The sequence below is a fragment of the Lissotriton helveticus genome, chromosome 2_2 (assembly GCF_964261635.1).
Source record: "Lissotriton helveticus chromosome 2_2, aLisHel1.1, whole genome shotgun sequence".
Taxonomy (NCBI): Eukaryota; Metazoa; Chordata; class Amphibia; order Caudata; family Salamandridae; genus Lissotriton; species Lissotriton helveticus.
The window spans coordinates 421,635,643-421,656,438 of record NC_136060.1 but is presented as its reverse complement, the minus strand read 5'-3'; the positions used below and the strand labels follow the sequence as shown (position 1 = coordinate 421,656,438).

The window sequence follows — 20,796 nt, the reverse complement described above, 5'->3', positions numbered from 1 at the left end:
CGATTTGTTTTTGACTCCTCAAAGTAAGAAGCCAGGAGCATGGAAACGTTGTTTAGCTCAACATATCGAATTAGATCTCAGTATAAGAGTCATTAAAAAATGGCAGGAACAAGAAAATCATGTTCTTACTATGAATACCTGTAAATGTATAAATAAGTTGAATTTTAGCGTTCTTCGAGGTTCTAATTGGAGGAGAATGTTTTTATTTAGTAAATGGCTCCTATATCGAACTCCTGCTGTCATCTCTAAAATGTATGTGAAGGTTAGTGCCATCTGTTTTAGATGTCAGCAATACAGTCCTGCTAATTGGTCCCACACTATAGCTCACTGTGTTAAAATTGTGCCCTTCTGGAATGACATTTTCGAATATTTACAAAAGTATTGTGGGATTCAGATTGCTTGTAACGTTAAATTAATACTTTATGGATATGATTCTGATCTTGGATTGTTAGAACAGATGGTTAAACTATTATTTATTGTGATGGCAGTAGCGAGGTCTCTGGTGCTCCAGAATTGGAAATTAACACAAGCTCCTTCGTTTAATACCTGGCTTCAGAATATGAGAAATGTTAGAATAAGTGAATCTCGTTATGCCCAGCGAATTGGGGGATAAGGAAATTTGACAAAATTTGGAAATCGTATTTTGAGTAATACTGGAAATTGTATTCTGTAAACTATGATTTTGTACTCCTTGGTTGTTAATATACGCATTTTCTTTTTACTAACTGAATATGATACAAGAACTTCAATAATAAAAAGTTTTTAAAAAAAGTTACTTAATAGACTTCTATTCGAGGTCTTACTCCAGGTCCTGGTCCGCTAAACATGATTGACACAAGACCCTTCCCTTGTCACAGGAGGCTGCTCACTTGAGTGTCCCAGCAAAGCCAGGCGGTTGCTGTCCAAGAAAGTAGTTTGTGGTGCTTTTCGATGTGTCTTTGCTCAAGTAAGCCAGACAGAGAAGGAAATTCAAATGTGTCATTCTACTGCTTTCACCGTAACACAGAGTCAGTCTTATAGGGAACCTTTAAGTTGAAATATTTTGATTATGATTTTTACCAATGTTTATGTTTCAATACTTCTTGACTAGGTCGACTTAGAACACACTCCTCTGGTGAAATGAGGAGAGGCAGTGACACTAAAGCAGAGTACGACAGTCTGTATATTATTTTATTTTATGGAGTATGATTAACTTCTGTGTGGTGCACATCTGCTGCTAGTCTGCCCTGGTGGCTATGTAAAATAATGCAAACACAAGGAGATGATGGATGGAGCGCTGAAACTTTTTAGACACTCACCCCCATTCACAGATCTGTGTTGAATCATCATCGTTCTTTAGCTCACTTCACCACCTCAGATCAGACCCAGCTATATGCAAATCAGTCTTGATGGGAACAGTCAAGCACGAACTGCCAAGCCAGGTCTTCCCTGAACCAGAAAGAAGCATCCTGGGACCGGTTTCAGGGTAACACCCCTCATCAGCCAGGCTCGCTTAAATCCAGTGGCAAAGTGAGCAAGGGACCCACGTCTGGGCATACCCTGCTAACTTAGGATGAACTAAGCAAACACAAGGAGATGATGGACGGAGCGCTGAAACTTTTCAGACACTCACCACCAGTCACAGATCTGGGTTAAATCCATCATCGTTTTTTAGCTCACTTCACCACCTCAGTTCAGACTCAGCTAAATGCAAATCAGTCTTGACCCTGTGCCTCATGGGAACAGTCCAGCCCAAACTGCCAAACCAGGTCCTCCCTGGACCGGAAACAAGCATTCTGGGACTGGTATTGGGGCATCACGCCATATCAGCTAGGTTAGCTTGAATCCAGTGACACAGTGAGCCCGGGACCCAGGTCTGGCCATACCCAGCGCACCTAGGTCGAGAAAGCAAAGAACACACAGATGCTTACCAGAATGCAGAGCAAATCAAGCATTCACCCCCAGTCAATAGATCTGGGTTAAAACCATAGTTCTTTTGCTCACCATGCCACCGCAATTTAGACCCAGCATTATGCAAATCAGTCTTGACCTTGTGCCTCCTGGGAATAGTCCAGCCAGAACTGCCAAGCCAGGTCCTCCCTGGACCGGAAACAATCATCCTGGGACGGGTTTCGGGGCATCACCCCACATCAGCCAGGTTAGCCTGAATCCAGTGGCACAGTGAGCCAGGAACCCACATCTGGCTGAACCAGGCTTACCCATTTTTTGTATCATTTGTCCTTTTACTGTTGCCATCTGACTTTCTTTTGTATTTCCCTTACCTTGATATTATACATGTACTGTTCTGTTTAGCCTATATCACTTATTCTATTTACTATTTTGTATATCCCTTTGGATAATATTACAATAAAAAACTTTGAACAAAAAATACCTATTTAAACGTTTCTTTGAAAACCAAATAAAAGATAATCAAAAGCCTATGTAACTCAATATGCAAGTAGTCCACTGTTTCACATCATCTCAATTCACAAGGACTCTTTTTTGAACAGCCTTTATATAAAGTGGCAGTGCAACTCCAATGTCCAAGGATATAATTATAAGGCCCGTACCTTAAGAATAAATCTCCTAAAATTCTACTACATAAACAATTGACAGTCTACTAATAGGTGATGTTTTACATTTACCCCAAGTTCACATGTGCTTTCTCTGTCATTATGTTTGTTAACTTCAGTCATTTTTGCAATTAATACTTTTTACTTACTCAAGGTGGTTGAATTCTCCAGTTGTAATATGTTTACCTCAACTCTAGAATTTGTCAAACAAGAGATGATTTGTTGGGAAAGATTGGTATTCCCGTTAATCATTGCTTTCCAACTAATATTGGAATCTCTCCCAGTGTCTTGAGAACGTCTTAAGGAAAACATTAAAAAAAACAGGCAGCGAGCCATGGTCATTAAATATCAGGAGACAAAATTCAATTCTAGCCTTTGCAGACATGGCACTCAAAAGAACTGGCAGGAGTGTTTTTTATGCAACAGCCTTCCAATGATGACCAAAACACCCTCAGAACAATATCTCAGAACATACAAAACTTGCGAAATTAATTTCCCTGAATGGCTTTCTTTATGGTTTTCTTTACCATTTCAAAGGAGATGGCACCATATCTTGAGTCAAACCTCTTTAATACATTTGTTGTGTCCAAAAGAGCAGCTTTAAGTGCAGAGTAATGTATAGCCCAACCGAGATTTTCTGAAAAATGTAATCCTTAGGATTTTTTCATGATCGTATCTTTCTTTTAAAGGATGTTAGAAAGGAAACAAACTATCACACCCTACTCCCAGTAATTTAATCTACCACAAAGAAATTGGAGTGACTGCAAGAAACCATCCAAAAGGCTGGGATACATTTTTAAATGTGAAAATATGGTGGAAAAGACCCTCGGGCCTCCACAGGGATGTGGGAAAGAGATTTCTACAACAGGAAATTATTTTCAGAGTATAAAAAGAAACGAAAGTTATGTATGCAGCTGTGCTAGCCAACTACTGTGCATTCCCTGCAATGTGAATGGGTCTCTAACCGTTTCTGTACTGAGAGCTACTTTTGTTCAATGAAACGCATTAAGAGCTACTAATAGTATTAGTGTTGTATAATCTCCATTTTTTTATATGTATATTAATTCAACCAAGTAAAAGTTTTCTACTTTAATAAGCTGGGCTGCACACAGGTGAGCTCCTCAGAGGTAGCAGGAGAGCTACAGTAGCACACAAGCTACCTGTTGGAGACCCTGAGGAACAAGTGGAAGTAGCCAAAATTTCCGTGGAAGTCTATGACTTCCCTAGATTTCAATATATACAACTGGGGATTTTGATGAATTCCCTAAAAGTCAGAAACCTACTATACCCATAGAAGAAAAGTGACGATGAGCAGATTTCCAACTTTACAAAACATGTTTGTGAATTGGCACTCCTGTAAGTAACTACCTGTAGCAGAATTATTTAGGGGTGTGCAAATCTTTCTATACTTGATCCAAGCCTGTGCATGAATCCTTCTAGCATCCCTTGCATTAGTGACCATGGTGCATTTGATTCATATTCTTTAATTGTGGTTAACAACAAGTTAACAGATGAGTATACCTGGTGTTCTTCATCTGATCTTGCAGCCAGCATCAGGTCATCTTTGATCCCCTTGGTGCAGTGCTCGCAGTTACAGTCGAAGTAATACTGGCTCCTCAGCTGCTCCTTCCGCTCCGCGCTGAGATTTAGGAAATCTACGTAGGATACACTCAGCTCCTCCCCTTTGTTGATTTTACCAAGCGCGCGCAGCTCAATTCTGGTTTGGAATGAGAAATGGTGAAATTAAATCAATGTAAATAAATATTATATATAATGGGCAACAATCACAATAAATAGGAAGAAATCAAACATCAACAACTGTAGAATAATTACAAAGAAATAAGGAAGTTGCAACCCTTATTGATCAGCAGGTTCTGGAAATGTGTTAATGAATGTCTGGTAATTTCCCTAGTGGTAGTTTTGTTTCAAGTGGTTTCTACTAGAGCCAGTTGCTGACATACACGTTTTAAGATACCTCCTGAACCGTTCTGAGTAAATTCCAGTTCATTCCAGATGGTGGCTAGAACTGGTGGAATTGCGTGATTTTGTTTCAATAGCTAGTTTTATTTAATCAGTAGAATTTCTTTTGTGTATTTTTTTCTGTAGGTTACATATACATTAATGTCCACAGACTGATATGACGCAACTGGACCCAAGAAAAAACATTTGCAACTGGTCACCTGGAATTATCACCAGGCACATTGTTAATTCAGTGCTGTTAAAGTTAGCAGTTTAAATTTACAGCTCACACTAAAATTATAGATTCATTATGGGTTAATTAAACTAAAGACGTCCTCTCATGACACGAAGGCACATTCGTGGCCGCGTGGGCACATTCAATGAATTCCTGAGGTCTTTCTAAGGAACCGACAGGCACAAAGGCCTCTGGAAATAAAAATGATGTATTTCGTGTGAAATATAAAAATTAGAACAGAGATTACCTCATGGAAAACCGAGATTCCTACAATTAGCAAAAATATTGTAGTATCTATCAGGCAAATAAATGTGGAAAACATGACAACCTGGAAGGCTACTTACAATTTTCCAAATAAAGAGGAGATTTAACAGTTGTTGCCCCCACCCCTCACATGCGACTCTAAAATACACCACTCATACCCCACGTATTTGACCGTGGCGCTCCTTCTCAAACGGGCCTCTCATGGAATTGCTTTAATGTTCCTGTCTCACTTTTGACATGAGCAGGAATTGTTTTAAAGTGTCTACCTCCCTTGTGTTGAAGTCGCGTAGTTGAGAGACAGTATGTAGGGTGCAATACAGTGAACTATCCAATCAGGACACACGTACATACAAGTCTACTGAAAGGTCATCTTTTTCGGATGGGCCCATCAAACAGAGTTTGCATGGCTGCCCTTTGCCACTGAGGGCAATGATTACTTTCTGCAGTTTTTACTCTGTCCTCTTGCTCTAGCATCTTAGAAGCAGATTGGATGCTCTCGAGGAGTGACAGATAGGGCAAGGAGTCGTCAACTCAGTGATATTGTGGGCTCAAGGGTGTCTGATGACAGTTCCAAAACCCTTGGAACTCTGGTGAATTGACAACCAAGTGTCCTTCTTCACTGTCATGTGTACAGGCAGAGAGGCCAGACTGCATTCTCATGCTTCCACAGTAGCTGAACACCGTCACATCTGGAAATGTGTTTTAGACAGATGTTTGGGAATCAAGGACCTCAGAGCCATGAAGACGGTGAACAGTTCCTCAAAAAGGATGCTGCGGCAAAAAATACAAATTTAAATACTTGAAGCATGGATTCTATTATTTAATAAAACTTTCGGATATAATTTTTGATAAACACCGAAACATTGAACTAGCTTTATAAGAGGTAGATTCTCTTTCGGATATCTTGAATCCATCATCAAAGCCCTCTTTACCTGAAAAGCGTCTTTAAAAAGCCATGTTTTTACATTTAGGGGCCGATTAGGATGGCGGTTTTTCCGCATCCTCCGGGCCGGCGGAAGTGTCCGCCGGCCTGGAGGATGCGGAAAAACCGCGGCGGAGACTCCAAAGACCCACCGCCAAATTAGGATGGCTGGTGGGTCTGGAATTCCGTCCGCCGCTTTTCCGCCGTGGTCGGCTTCCGACCGCGGCGGAAAAGCTATAACATGGCAGGCGGTGTCTATGAGACACCGTCCGCCATATTATGATGTTGGTGTAAGTATGCTTTTCCACGGCGGCTTTTCCGCCATGGAAAAGCATACGGACATTCACTTTGGGGGCCCGTTGCGGGCCCCCTGGGTGAATGGGGGGTGGGGGGTGCACATGGGGGGTACCTATGGTACCCCCCTGCATTTGCGTACACAAAGCAGCAGGCACCGTGCGGTGCCTGCCGCTTTGTGCATGTAAATGCAACACATGCATTTTTAACATTGCGGCGGGTGCAGCTTGAAGCTGCACCCGCCGCAATGTTAAAAATAGAGGATGTGACCGCCACCCTGGCGGTCACATCCTAATTGCCATGGAGGGACCGCCGCTGCCCATGCGGACGGTCCCTCCTACTCAGGGGTGGCGGACGGACGCAAGTCCGTCCGCCATCCTAATCGGCCCCTTAATCTGGATTTTGGGAACCATCAAGTCGTTCTCATTTCTGTGGGAGGAATATCCCAGTATATGACGAACATCTTCTTCCAAGGAATACATTCCATCAGCTTTGGGCACTTTTCTCAGTGACGGTGATCTGCGGCAGTGACACATTTATCACCCACTGGTGGTAACATTTTTACCACAGGTTGTACATTTGCGCTCCGAGGTAAACTCATGGAGTACATTCTACCAACGGTTGGTAATACCTCTTTCTCTAACCGATCCATTAACTAATGATAATCTTTGCCCCCTTTCCATAATGAGGCCCTTAAAGTGTAAGTAACTCTGACTGGTACCATCCACAGTTCTGAAGGCAAGAGCCTGAAGACTGCACAAATTCAAGACATTGAAGGGCAGAGACTGCATGCTGGAGAGACTTTTTTCAACAAAGCAAAATGGAATCAATGCAGGGTCTTGAAGTGCAAATCATAAACACCACATTTAGGGCGTCCTTCTGAACCTGGGCGAATTACTGTGCATTTATTTTCAATGTAGAAAATCTGATGCTGCACCTTGCAGTGCAAAATTACTCTAACATTCCAAGTTCATGAGGTCAGAATGAGGAACATCATGTGAGTTTGGACTTTGGCCCCTGGTTATCAAATTTCCTTCCTCTTTCTAATGTCTTCTGCCACCTGTAAAGTTTGTTAGGTCTTCCCAGTCGGAATTTGCACAAAGAAATAACGTAGGACTGCCCAAGAATTCACAGAATTTCTAATGTAGTATTGGGTGCTAATACCAATTTGCATTTGAATCAGCATTACCGGTCCACTTTTAAGGAGGACCTTTCTTTCAAAAGATATTGATTTAGCATAAATCAGCATACATGTTTACTAATCAGATCAACACTCAAGAAGAACTTTGTTTTAGTAGCAGGCGTAAACTGAGTGTAAGAGGTTAGAAAGTATTTGTGGAAGCACAAAGCATAGACTAGCGAGGATCACATACAGTCTAATATATCACACACAGTTATTTATTAGTCGTTTCTTAAGAGTATTAATTCAAGTTTTATACAATTTTTTGATCTCATATCTTTAATTCACTTGTTTACTGATGTTATTACTATATAATTGTATACTCATATCTTCATCTGAACGGAATATTATATTTATATTCCTGTGTTATTTATCTTCAATAAAATATTATTTAACAAAGAAAAAAAACGTAATATTTCTAAAGGCATTCTATGAGACAGCTCAACCACAAGTAATAAGTACAACAACAATAAATTATAAGGTACAAAAGCTCTATAAGAGTCAATTTGAAGAAAGTTAGGAAATACAAGCATGGGATGAGAACAAATGTATATAAAAGAACATCAAATTTGGAGAGGGTGTTGTGATTTCACCACAAATAATTCACCAGTGGTCAACACAATGCCAGGGTTTCCTTATATTGGATACATCACGAAAGTCTTGCAGAAATGAGAGAAGGATAACTCCTGGGAAACTGCTTGGTGCCCAGGTTGCAGCAGCAAACCTAGCATCAACACCAGGTAACCGCTACCAGAGGAGAGGGAGTCTCACAAGTGTCAGGCGCAAACTCTGTTTCTTTGTTCGCGGAAACCTGCAAACCAAACGAAAACATGGAGTCTTTCCTGTTCTACTGTTCGGTGCTGGCGATGCAGGCCACGCTTCCTGGTAAGCTTGTGTTTCCTTTTGTTGCTAAGACTCCATGGTGGAGATGTCTCCCTGGAGCGCCAGGGCCTCAAGAAGTCCATCCTGACTACGGACCCAGGTGAAGAGCAGGCATCTGGACGTGAAAGCCGGAGTGGCCAAAGAAAGTCATCAATAGCCCATCGAGATTGCATGGTTCCTTCCCAGTAAACAAGAGACCACATCTCTTTCATCTGTGCAGAGAATTGTGCTGGGCGCTTACCCTTGCATTTCAGCATTCTCGGTTATCCGGTGGGTGTTCCTAGAGCTGACTGGAGCACTGGGCATAGAGGGTGGCAGCCGAGCTGAAGAAAGCAGCATTGGATGAAGGCTGTCAAGCTTGGGCTTATGACGTGCCAAGCAAATGCCATGGGTTCCAGGAAAGATGTATCGCGAAGCTTTATAAACCGCTTTTTCCAAGATGGTGGTATATCTAAGGTTCCTATTGTAAGATGAAATACAGTCTTTTCCTTTGACGTCAGTTCCTGTTTGCGTCATATATAATGAGGCATTGTTGTTAAAAGTGAAGGATGCATTGCAACATATGAATTCCCTCATGTTTCCTTGCATTCTTCTCCTCCCTAATACTACTTCAGTCCCTGAGCTTTACTTCTGGTAGTTGGAACTACAGCTGTAAACTAGTACTGGTTTCTTACATGGCTCTTTTCTCATCTCTAATGTCAGGCAGAGCTTGGTGCCCAGCTATTGACGTCAGCATGAAGGTTCATCTTCACTCCAGAGCCACAAGGAGGTTTTTATCCATTGGGTTTTTCCTCCTGAGATGCTCTTAACGAGACGCTTGAACCCTTTCACATGTACTATCCTGTGCACAGTGGCACCCTGGCTACTGGCAGCAGTTGCCTTTTTCTTGGGCAGTGAGGAAGGGGAATTAGCAGATCTTCTCACTGACCATACCTTGACAGTCTGGCAGCTGGCAGTGGAATTGTGCATGCTAGCAAGAAACAAATTAGAATTCTTTTCTGGCATAAATCACATTGGTGTGTGCAAAGGGATCAATGAGTTTAACACCTACTGAAATGTGGGCGATCCCAGTGAAAACCATCACTATCATAAAGAGCGCGTAACGAGGGCCACAGAGGCCTAGGCGGACAGCATTTCTTCTGCTGACGCAAACCAAGGCCCAAACTCTTCTGGAAAAGACCTTGGTAGTCCTGCTTGGAAGAAGCCATATCTAATTAAATAACTAACTCCGACGGGGTCATAGAGGGGGAAATCGCCACCTATTTCTAAAGCAATAATACAATTTCCTCTAGATATTTATGAGTTCAACCAGATCTTCATGCCTGAATCTGATAGGAGACCTGCAGAGCTGGTACTAACAAACGGAAGATGAAAAAACTTCTATCGGAGATATGGAAAGGACACTTTCATCAACTAAGGAAAGTGCAACACTACACTAGCAAACACGATGAAGAATGAACGTATTAAATAAAGACTTGTTCAAATGGAATGCAAAACACAAGTAAACACAGGCACAGGAAATGCAACATTCTGTAAGGGGGGGAACTCTGGGATTCATGTGTCAAGTGGATCCTTGGAATTTGAAGGCCGTGGCAGCGGTGTATTTTTGGGCCTTGCTGGGCCACGCACAGTTGGAGGCAGCTCGTTACAATATGGCAGCTGCATCTTCAGAATGAGTACAGCTGAGTCCAAGATCTTGCTTGCATCATTCAACTATGTAGAATACATCAAATGGTACAGTGTGTATGTGCGCACAAGCTGTACGCTTAGATGCAACCACACTCTCTATGTTCGCAGAGGTCGCATATGCCATCAGGTGTATCAGTAGCAAGGATAGGGTTTTCGTTCATTGCCTTTGGTGGGATAATGGAAGCCATTCTGTTAAACCCTTGTGATATACTATGACATCTCAATTCTTGTTTCCTTTTGCAACATGTTGTAATTCTCCATCCAACGTTGATGCCAAAAGGCTCATGGCCGGTCCCTGCTAAGTTCTTTGTAGTTTCTGCAGCGGTTGTCCAGGTCATTTTAAAGTTCCTTTAAACTGACCCTGGCCTATATATCTCAGCTAGACGTGTGCTCTATAGAGACTTTGTTATGGACCTCTTAACCTTCAGTAGTGGATTTATGAATGGCATCTGCCATGGACTGTTTTGTATTTATATTTGATAAATGTGGCTACAAAGTGTTTGATCTCTTTTGTTTATCTTATTGACCTGTTCCTGTTTGGTTTCTTCTGCTAAGGTTTGAAAAGTGCTTGCTTTCCTCATCATCACTGAGGAAGTTCCTTCGAACACACGCCATTGTCTTCAAGATGTATATTAATAGTTCCAAGTATTGCTATACTCAACTTTTCTTTTTCTAATTTTCCTTATGCACCCTCTGGTTCCAGACCAATGTTCTCTATACATGGGCTACTCCAAGGAGGAATGTGTTGGATGGTTAAAGCTTCGTAAATGTCAAAACAATCTACCTCAATCTTAAGGAAGGAATAGGAAGAGGAAGTTATGAGATGTTGGCTGAGTACAAATTAGACATTAGAAGCTTTATTAAGCACACAATTGCTGAGGCTTCTTAGCACTAAGCATTCCTACTGAATAGAACTAAGATCAATCAATCAATCAGAGTACTTGTAAAGCGCGCTACTCACCCATGAGGGTCTCAAGGCGCTGGGGGGGGGGGGGGGGGGCTACTACTGCTCAAAGAGCCAGGTCTTGAGGAGCCTTCTGAAGGCGAGCAGGTCTAGGGTCTGCCGTAGGTGGGTAGGGAGGGTATTCCAGGTCTTGGCGGCGAGGCGGGAGAAGGATCTGCCGCCGGAGGTCATTTGTTGGATGCGGGGAACAGCGGCGACAGCGAGGCTGGCAGAGCGGAGCTGTCGGGTGGGGGAGTAGAAGTTGAGTCTGCTGTTCAGGTAGGCTGGTCCAGTGTTGTGGACGGCCTTGTGTGCGTAGGTGAGGAGCTTGAAGGTGATCCTCTTGTCGACGGGGAGCCAGTGTAAGTCTCTCAAGTGGGGGGTGATGTGGCTGCGGCAGGAGACGTTGACGATCAGTCGGGCGGAGGCGTTTTGGATGCGTTGTAGTCGTCGTATGTGTTTGGCTGGGATTCCTGCGTAGAGTGCGTGGCTGTAGTCCAGTCTGCTGCTGACGAGGGCCTGTGTCACCTTCTTGTTTCGGTCGGGATCCACTTGTAGATCCTGATAAGCATGCGGAGGGTGTTGTAGCAGGAGGAGGAGACGGCGTTGACCTGTTTAGACATGGACAGGGAGGAGTCGAGGATGAATCCTAGGTTGCGTGCATGGTCGGTGGGCGTCGGTGCAGTTCCCAATGTGGTCAGCCACCAGGAGTCGTCCCAGGCTGAGGGGGTGGGGCCGAGGATGAGTACCTCCGTCTTGTCCGAGTTTAGCTTCAGTCGACTGTTCTTCATCCAGTCGGCGACGGCCTTCATTCCCTCATGGAGGTTGGTTTTGGTGGTGTGCGGGTCCTTGGTGAGAGAGAGGATGAGCTGGGTGTCGTCGGCGTAGAAGATGATGTTGAGGTCGTGTTGGCGGGCCACTTGTGCGAGGGGGGCCATGTAGATGTTAAATGGCGTCAGGCTGAAGGATGAGCCCTGGGAGACGCCACAGATGATGTCGGTGGCCTCGGATCGGAAGGGAGGAGGCGGACGCTCTGGGTTTTGCCGGAGAGGAAGGACGTGGTTCAGTCTAGGGCCTTCTCTTGGATTCCAGCTTCTAGGAGGTGTGTCTTTAGAGTGCGATGGCAGACTGTGTCGAAGGCGGCTGACAGGTCCAGGAGAATGAGGGCTGATGTTTCGCCGTTGTCTAGTTGGCGCATGATGTCGCCTGTGGCGGCGATGAGGGCTGTCTCAGTGCTGTGGTTTCGTCTGAACCCGGACTGGGACGGGTCCAAGATGTTGTTGTCCTCCAGGTGGCGGGCCAGTTGCATTTTGACGATTTTCTCGATTACCTTCGCCGGGAACGGGAGCAGGGAGATGGGCCTGAAGTTCTTGAGGTCCTTGGGGTCTGCCTTGGGTTTCTTGAGGAGAGCGTTGATTTCGGTGTGTTTCCAGCTTTCCGGGAATGTCACTGTTTGGAAGGAGATGTTGATGACCTTCCGTAGTTGGGGTGCGATGGCCACGTCTGCTTTGTTGAATACGTGGTGTGGGCATGGGTCTGACGGAGATCCTGAGTGGATGGAGTTCATGACCTTGCGTGTCTCGTCGTCGTTGACGTTGGACCAGGAGGTCAGGCGGTTGGCGCAGGTGGTGTTCACAGGGGGGGTGTGGTCTGGCGTAGTCGGTGTGGTCATGGTGTTAAAGCTGTCATGGATGGGGTTGGAGAGTTCCTTTACGATGCTGAAGAGCTCTTTGCTGTCGTGTGCGTTGTTATCCAGGCAGTCTTTGAAGGAGGATCTCTTGGCTAATCTGATGAGGTGGTGATGTCTGCGAGTGGTGTCCTTGTGGGCTGCGTGGTTGTCCGGAGTGCGTTAGTGGAGCCATATCTTCTCCAGTTTCCGGCAGGCACGTTTGGAGGTCTGCAGCTCATCGGTGAACCAGGTGGCTCTCTTGCTGGCGTGGTTGTTGGAGGGTTTCTTGAGTGGGGCGAGGGTGTCGGCGCAGTCGTCAATCCACTGCCTGAGGTTGCAGGCTGCGGCGTCTGGGTTGGTGGGGTCGGTGGGTGGGTTCTGGGCGAGGGCGGTGATCAGCTGGTCTTCGGTGACTTTGCTCCAGCAGCGGCGAGGCAGCTGTTGGGTGCGGGGGGAGTGGTTGGTTTGTTGAAGGTGAAATGATGCAGCGGTGGACGGTCCAGTGGAGTTCGGTGGTGTGGTTGAAGGCGATGTGGGTGCCTGTGGAGAAGATGGGGTCCAGTGTGTGGCCAGCGGCATGGCTGGGTGCAGTGACGAGTTGTCTGAGGCCGAGGTTGGCGAGGTTGTCGATCAGGGTGGCGGAGTTGGTGTCGTTGTTGTTCTTGAGGTGGAAATTCAGGTCCCCGAGGAGGATGTAGTCCGTGGAGGCGAGTGCGTGGGTGCTGGTGAGGTCTGCAATGGATTCGCTGAATTGTGCTCGGGTCCGGGTGGTCTGTAGATGAGTGTTCCTCTGAGAGTGGTGGTGGGGTCAGTGTGGATCCGGAAGTGCAGGTGTTCGGCAGAGTTGAGGGTGTCGTCTGCGTGGGTGGCGACCTTGAGGGTGGACTTGTGGATGATGGCTATTCCTCCTCTGAATACGTTGGCGCGATCCCTTCGGGTGATCTTGTAGCCGTCCGGGATGGCTATGGCGATGTCGGGCGCTGAGGAGTCGTTCCACCAGGTCTCGGTCAGGAAGGCCACGTCAGGGGCGGAGGTGTCGAGCAGATCCCAGAGCTCGAAGGTGTGTTTGCGTGCGGAGCGGGTGTTGAGGAGTATGCAGCGGAGATAGATCTATTAATAATGAACTGAGAAGGGCCAGGTCTTTAACAGTTTTCTGAACGAGGAAATACTGTATTGCGATCTCAATGCACTAGGTAAGCAATTCCACAGTCTTCAAGCCAAAAACAAGAAATCTCTTCCTCCCCATTTTGACCTCTTGATTTTGGGGACTACTACTAGTTTAGCAGTGCTGGATCTTAGATTATGATTCGGTACATGCACAGAGAAGTACTGCTGAAAATATGCAGGACCTCCAGTAAACAAGGCCTTATGAACAATGCAGAGGGTTTTTAATGTAACCCTCTTGGTTACTGGTAACCAGTGGAGGTCACGGATGCTCTTGCAGACCGAACTAAACTTGGGGATTTTTAACATCAGACAAGCAGCTGCATTCTGAAGTGATTGGAATTCCACATTTAATGCCTAAGCAAATCATAGTGACAGTTTTCCTTTAGTAAAGGTATAAATTAATAAATATGAAAGCAAAACATCTGTGGGTTCGTTTCAAAATACAGCCACATGTTTAATTATGGTCGATGTAAAAAATATTTGATTCACATGTTATCCATTTAGTGGTTTCCTGTCAGTGTTATTTCATTCTTATTTACCTCAAATTCTGATACCATCATGCCCTTACTTCTGTTGTCACTGTGTTTCTCTGACTGGAGTGGGTGGGTCCAGATGTGGACTCTTTGCTCGCCGTGCCTGGACTCTCCAGCTACATCTCAGAGGCAGTGTGTGGTATTTCATCGTGTCTCGTGGAGAGGGAATGTAGCCTAGCAGTGCGCTGGACTCCTTGTTTTAGAAGAGGTTGTATTAATTTGCATGAGGCTGACCCCCTCCTGGAATAGACAGACTAAATATTCATGGGGTTAGAATATTAGCTCAAATGGTTCTGCATCATTTCCAGTTCTTTAATATCATGATTTGATCGGGCACCTTCCCCACATCGGCTTTTCACTGGGTTCTCTCCCAAATTCCTCAGAGCGAAAGGAAAAATGCATCTTCTTGGCAAAACCTCAGAAAGTTTACGGAGGTGCTACTGACAATTCTAACCTATGAACACTCTAATCACAAAGTATGTACATTTTGAGACTGCTACAACCACACTTAGGGAAACCATCTCAGTTGCAATAGGCGAGACCCAAAGCATGGTTCAATATTGCCAAGAGGTAGAAAAATTATAATTTTGTGCTTCCTTTTAATTCTGTGTTCTTTTCATCAATAATGATCAGTTATTTTGAGGTTTCATGGTATAAGCAATAAATTAAAAAGCATTTTCACTTGAATGTTTTTGATTTTTAATGCAAAACATGATTATATTATTATGGATAGCTAGAATTACTCTCCTGGACTGGTGTTGAACTTAAAAAAAAATGTGACCCTGTTTTTCAGACTTTGCTGTATCAACCTACATGGCCCGCTTAGTCAGAAACATCCTCCCCTAGCAGGTTCTGTTGGGAGTGATGAGAGCGGAGATCTTTACTGTCCTAGGACCTGTTCTAGGGAGCATCCTATCTTTACACCCAAGACAAGAACAGAATCTGCCTTGTTTCAGGTTATTCTTAGTATCTTATCTTTTTCCTATCTAGAATTGTTACAAAACCGTCCCACAAAGAACACTGTGGCACCTCTGGGGGTAAATACACCGGGATTACACAAATAAGATGATGTATGATAAGATAAAATAAGATAAGATAAAATAAGATAAGATAAGATAAGATAATATAAGATAAGATAAGATAAGATAAGATAAGATGAGATACAAGGAAACACGCTTTATATTAGTCACATGAGAAGAGTTCCAAATTAGAGTTTAACGGAACAGTCAAACCCAAAGAAAAGCAACAAATAGAAGAACAAAATAAATCAGTTTTGCGATAAGAATATCCATCTCATTAAAAAGTTATCTACATTATCTGAAAACAATATATTTAAAAGAAACTCTAAGAAAGTCAGAGAATGAAATGAGGACAAGCCAGCTGGTTAGAGATCCAATGAATACAACACACGGTGCATTAACCAATGTAAAACATTAGGACATATTTACTCTTTTTTATTAAATAAACACTTTTTAAAGGTTGAGCCTTAAAATGTATAAAGTTTTTTAAACAGCAGTATATGAGGAACCCTACTCAGATCTGATGGTTTCTAGAATGCTTTTTCAGCACTCACAAGCTATCTCTTATTGGAAGAACTGAGTAAATGGGGCTTAAGTTCTTCATCTCACTTAAACTCCCAAACAGACATAAATCAGCTGAATTGGATGCAGTCAACAGATACAATCTGATATACTTCTTTAACACCAAATCAGTAAATGATTTTCCCCCTTGATATTTCTGTTGAGCTACTTTGACTTTAAAGATGTTCCAGTTGAGCCCTTGAACATCCTCAAAAGGTACAATTTTCTGTAAGCATGAAGGAAACCTTCTTAGTTCTTATTGCGAGACCTAACTAATCTGCTCATCACACACTCCAGAGAGACCAAACCCATGAAGTTTAGTCAGCCAAGAACTTTGTTAAGCTGAGTGGCTTCTTTAAATTCTTAATGTTATATAAATGGGTAACTAACATTGAATTTATCTTTGCTCCTTTTCGCTGGTCATACCAAATGCACAATCTCCTGATGTCATCTTTTATGGACATCCCCAGTCTTGTGGTGGCTGACAGGGCACCCCAACCCCAAAACATTCCAAAAAGGCGCCTGTGAAATACTCGTTTCTTACAATAAGATGGACAGGTTTTACAATGAGCCATGTTAATTTTGTCCAGTGGCTTCTCTTTTTTGTGTGCTGTCATTGAGCCAGAGTAACATTGATGAGCACATTAAGACAATGCAATTGTGTAATATGTACATATTTTTTCTATTAGGATAACAGTCACAAATACAATTTTAGCACAATCCACAGCTTTCAAAAATGGGCACTCTCTCGACAGATATACCATCCAAGTCTAAGAAGTCTCTCATACATTAATTTAGTATGCAAACAGAGTCAATATACTGGGCCCCATAAAAAGTGAAAAAGTACAAGTTTAATATAGCACATTGCATTTGATAGATATCTCGATGTTATAAAGTTATATAATAGCCTAATATCACTAGTACTAGTAACCCATGTGTAAAGAGAGCCTACACACTACTTAATAAATTATATTTTGTTTAGAAAATGGAGCATAACTTTCAAAGTAAAAGTGGTACTTATGCACTTTCAATGACCTTACTTCAGATTAGATGAGTTTGGGTTGTATTTCTTTATTGTGCTAATAAAGTGTGCTATGTGTTATGTTAGTGCTGTTTGTGTTTTCAAAAACAGTTAAAAAAACAGCATACAAACTTGTTGAAATAATACTGATTGATTCAAATACTCTTTATTTCGGTAACATACCATAAAAGAGGTACAAAAAAGAAATATAAAAGCAGTCATTAAAAACAACATCAGCATGTTAAAAGATAATAAGCATAGGGGAAACAACATTTACAACGCAACTTTTACAACGCACTACACCATTAAAACGAAACTTTTAAAACGCAACATCCATTACATCGCATGCCATTACAACGCATGACACTACAACGCATACCACTACAACGCATGTCATTACAACGCATACCATTACAACGCATAACATTTCAACGCATAGTACCCTTACACTATCCAACACTTACCCTACTGTTGCACCCCCTGGAGTTAGAATAGTCATTTTTACCTCTACACTATCCAACACTTACCCTACTGTTGCACCCCCCTGGAGTTAGAATAGTCATTTTTACCCCTACACTATCCAACACTTACCCAACTGGTCCTCCCCCCTGGAGTTAGAATGGTTATTTTTACCCCTACACTATCCAATACTTACCATACATGCAATGTAATGTTATGCGTTGTAAAGGTAGTATGCGTTGTAATGGAATGCGTTGTAAAGGTAGTTTTTAAAAACTCGCTGTAATGGCATGTGTTGTAATGGAACGCGTTGTAATGGATGTTGCGTTGTAAAAAATGTTGTAAAGGTATGCTTTGTAAAAGTATGCATTGTAACGGCATACATCCAAGCATAGCACCACTTGCTAACAACTTCAGTATATTATATGCACGACCATTTCATTAGCACATAAGGGGGAATAAATACTTGTGGAAATGTGATTAAAAATGTACGTTATAGGGTGAACAGTGCACCTTTTTATTTAAACATTATCTACTTTCTTTTTTTTGGCTTCTTATTAGCCAAGCATTAGGCAGATATCTAGACACTGCAAATATTAGATAAAAAGTTGTATCAGCTTGGAGAATTTTAAATATGCTTCCTTGAGCCTTCTAACACCCAGCCTACTACAAATTAGTGTCAATCATTTTGCATGTGGTTCTTTGTACAGTGGGCAAAAAAATAACAAGTGCGGAATTTCCTCGTTCTTGTAGCCACAGAGGCTACAGCCCAGGGCAGAGTTACACAGGTAGGTTGACCAATTAGAAGTATAGCAATTTAGAGGCAAGTTTCCATGACAAAACTGGATGTACAATATTTTTTGCTAAATTTGGTTAGATATCATCAAAGAAGGATTGCGCATTAAAAGAAGATTGTGCTTATGAGTGCAATATTGTTTTTTTTAGTTCCTTAGCAGTGATGAGGGTACAGAAGCCCACTGGGTCACTCCACAGCGTATCCAGACCAATCCCCATTAAAGAATCTTTTACGACTCGAATCCACGGTAAGGCAGTAGCATTTGGAAGTTTAAGGATTTCCACCAGCCCATCAATAGGGCAATAGCACTGGGGTGGCCTAAATGCGTCTCCTAAAGATTAAGGGATGGATCTTGATCTTGTCAATACCTCATCAATATCCCAGATCAAGCCTCATAGGTACTAAAGGGGTAATGGCCAGAAAACATATGATTTGCCCCAAAAACCTGTTTTCTACCATATCTAGGGGTTTACTGTTCCTGTGGCCCCAGATCTCTGCACCATATAGTGCTACCACCAGTGCCTTGTGCAAGTATAATTGAGCTACCGGTCCTACAGATTTACAAAAATACTTTTTATACAGCATCAGTAGCCCCCACATTGCTGCTCTAGTTTTTAATTGTCTTTTCGTAACGCGTGATGACCAATCCAGATTCTCATCTAGAGTAATCCCCAAATACTCAAAGAGACAGACCTTTTCTAGGGGGACACCATCTAGGGTTGGGTTGGCATGTGAGGACGAACGGGGATTGTAAACCATGTATTTTGCTTTGCTAATGTTTGCTTCCAATCCCCTCATCCCACAAAACCTGCTAAAGCTATCAAGTATTTTCTGTTGCCCCATGGGCACCTTTAACAGCAAAAGGGTATTGTCGGCAAACAAGAGAGCCGGGACCCTCTGGCCAGCTAGAAGAGGAGCATCATTACCACAGCTATCCAAAAAAATTGCTAGGTCATTTTAAAACAATGTAAAAAAAGGGTGGGGGCCAAAACGCAGCCATGCCTTATGCCGCACTTCACTGGGATACGGTCGGTAACTTCACCCAATTTGCCACATTTAATTTGCACCTAGTTATTCTAGTGTAGTCTCTCAATTATATTGCAAAAGGTAATCGGATACCCAGTTCGGCAAGACGTAGCCACAGCAAACATCTGGGAACAAGATCGAATGTGGCTCTTAAGTCTACAAAGACTGCATACAACCTTCCCTTTTCAAAATTAATTGTCTTCCAGTAGATCAACTGCAGTCTGAAGACCTGATCCACTGTGCATGTATTCGGTCGGAAGTCTGCCTGAAGAGGACAAAGAATATTGTTGTCTTCTAGTTAATGTTGTAATCTGCCCAATGTGACCTTGCTAAAACGTTTTTCCTTACTGTCAACTAAGCTAATTGGTCTGTAATTAGCTGTGTCCAAGGGACAACCCTTCTTGTATATGGGGAGGATCTCAGGGCTGACCGACAACTTTGGTATACTAGCACCCTTTAAAACAGTATAAAAAGCCATTGTAAAATATGGTGCTCATACCTCTATTTCTGTCACAAACATGTCCAATGGTATTTTATCAATACTGGGTGCTTTCCCTGGGGCTATCTTTCTAATAGCATCTTTTATCTCCTTACAGGTTATCTGCAGAAAGTCTTTATCATCCCTCCCATTGTCACTACCCAGTGGTGTATCAGAAAGTTCAAGGGGTGGACCCATCATAGGATTTTGTTGGTGTAAGTTGGTAAAGTGGGCTATCCAAGCCTCTGCTGATACACTATTGTCAATTTTGGAACTTCTTTCCCTATTTCCGGAGGCAATTTGTTTCCCCTAAAAAGTTGTAGTATTTCCCCTAGTGGCAGCTAACAGGAGGTGCCAATTTTTGCGGTCACAGTCCCGTTTGGCCAGTGCTAGAGCTCGTTTTTATTTTGTTCCATTTTCTCGAACAACATCCCTCTTTCAGCTCTTACTGGCAGTAATCAGAGAGTTTTTAGCCTGGCTACAATTTTTATTGAACCAGGATGGTACATTACTCATTGGTCCAGGGCTCATAGCTTCTCTATAAAAATCCTCCTCTAGGCTAAAGAAGGGAGGGATGTGAATTTCTTCTACATTCTTTGCAGGTAGTTTATCATTAGTTCCAGGCCTGATGAAGATAAGTTCCTCTATGGCTTTACCCACCTTACCATTTATGGAACTCAAAGCCTTATTGGACCTAGTCACTGCATGCACTGTTTGCTATTGGAAAGTCTACGCCTCCCATCCAGGTATTGGAGGCTGGTTTGCTTGCTTCAGGTATTTGGAAGTTCTAAGGCCAATTCTAGAGCATTATGGTCGCTATTGTGCCTGCCTACCACAACCATATCTTTTAGGAACGGACATATTTTAATGTCTAGGAATATACAATCTATAAGTCTAGTGCTCCTATCCTGTTTAAGGTATGGCTACCCAATCAGATTTTGTTCATCCGTTACATGCACAGACCATACAATTCATAGATAAGGCATTTAATTGAAGGGCCAGGAGAGACCACCTCTTAATAGGGGGAATGCAGAAAATAGGGATTGACCATATCCTGTCGTCCTCAGCCAGGGGGTGGTAGTTTGCTGGGTCCAGGAGTTTGAACTGACAGTTGAAGTTACCCCCAGTTTTTTTTTGCGTGTTAGGA

The 20,796-nt window shown here is 43.0% G+C and overlaps 1 protein-coding gene across 2 annotated transcripts in view; it reads right to left on the bottom strand.

The window, feature by feature from the left end:
• SMYD1 (SET and MYND domain containing 1) overlaps nt 1–20,796 on the bottom strand; it is a 111,545-nt gene that overhangs the window by 47,302 nt on the left and 43,447 nt on the right. For both annotated transcript variants that reach the window (XM_078678684.1, XM_078678683.1), the window contains one exon: nt 4,074–4,269. In XM_078678684.1, the coding sequence (XP_078534810.1) occupies nt 4,074–4,269 (196 nt within the window). The remainder of the gene's footprint in view (nt 1–4,073; nt 4,270–20,796) is intronic.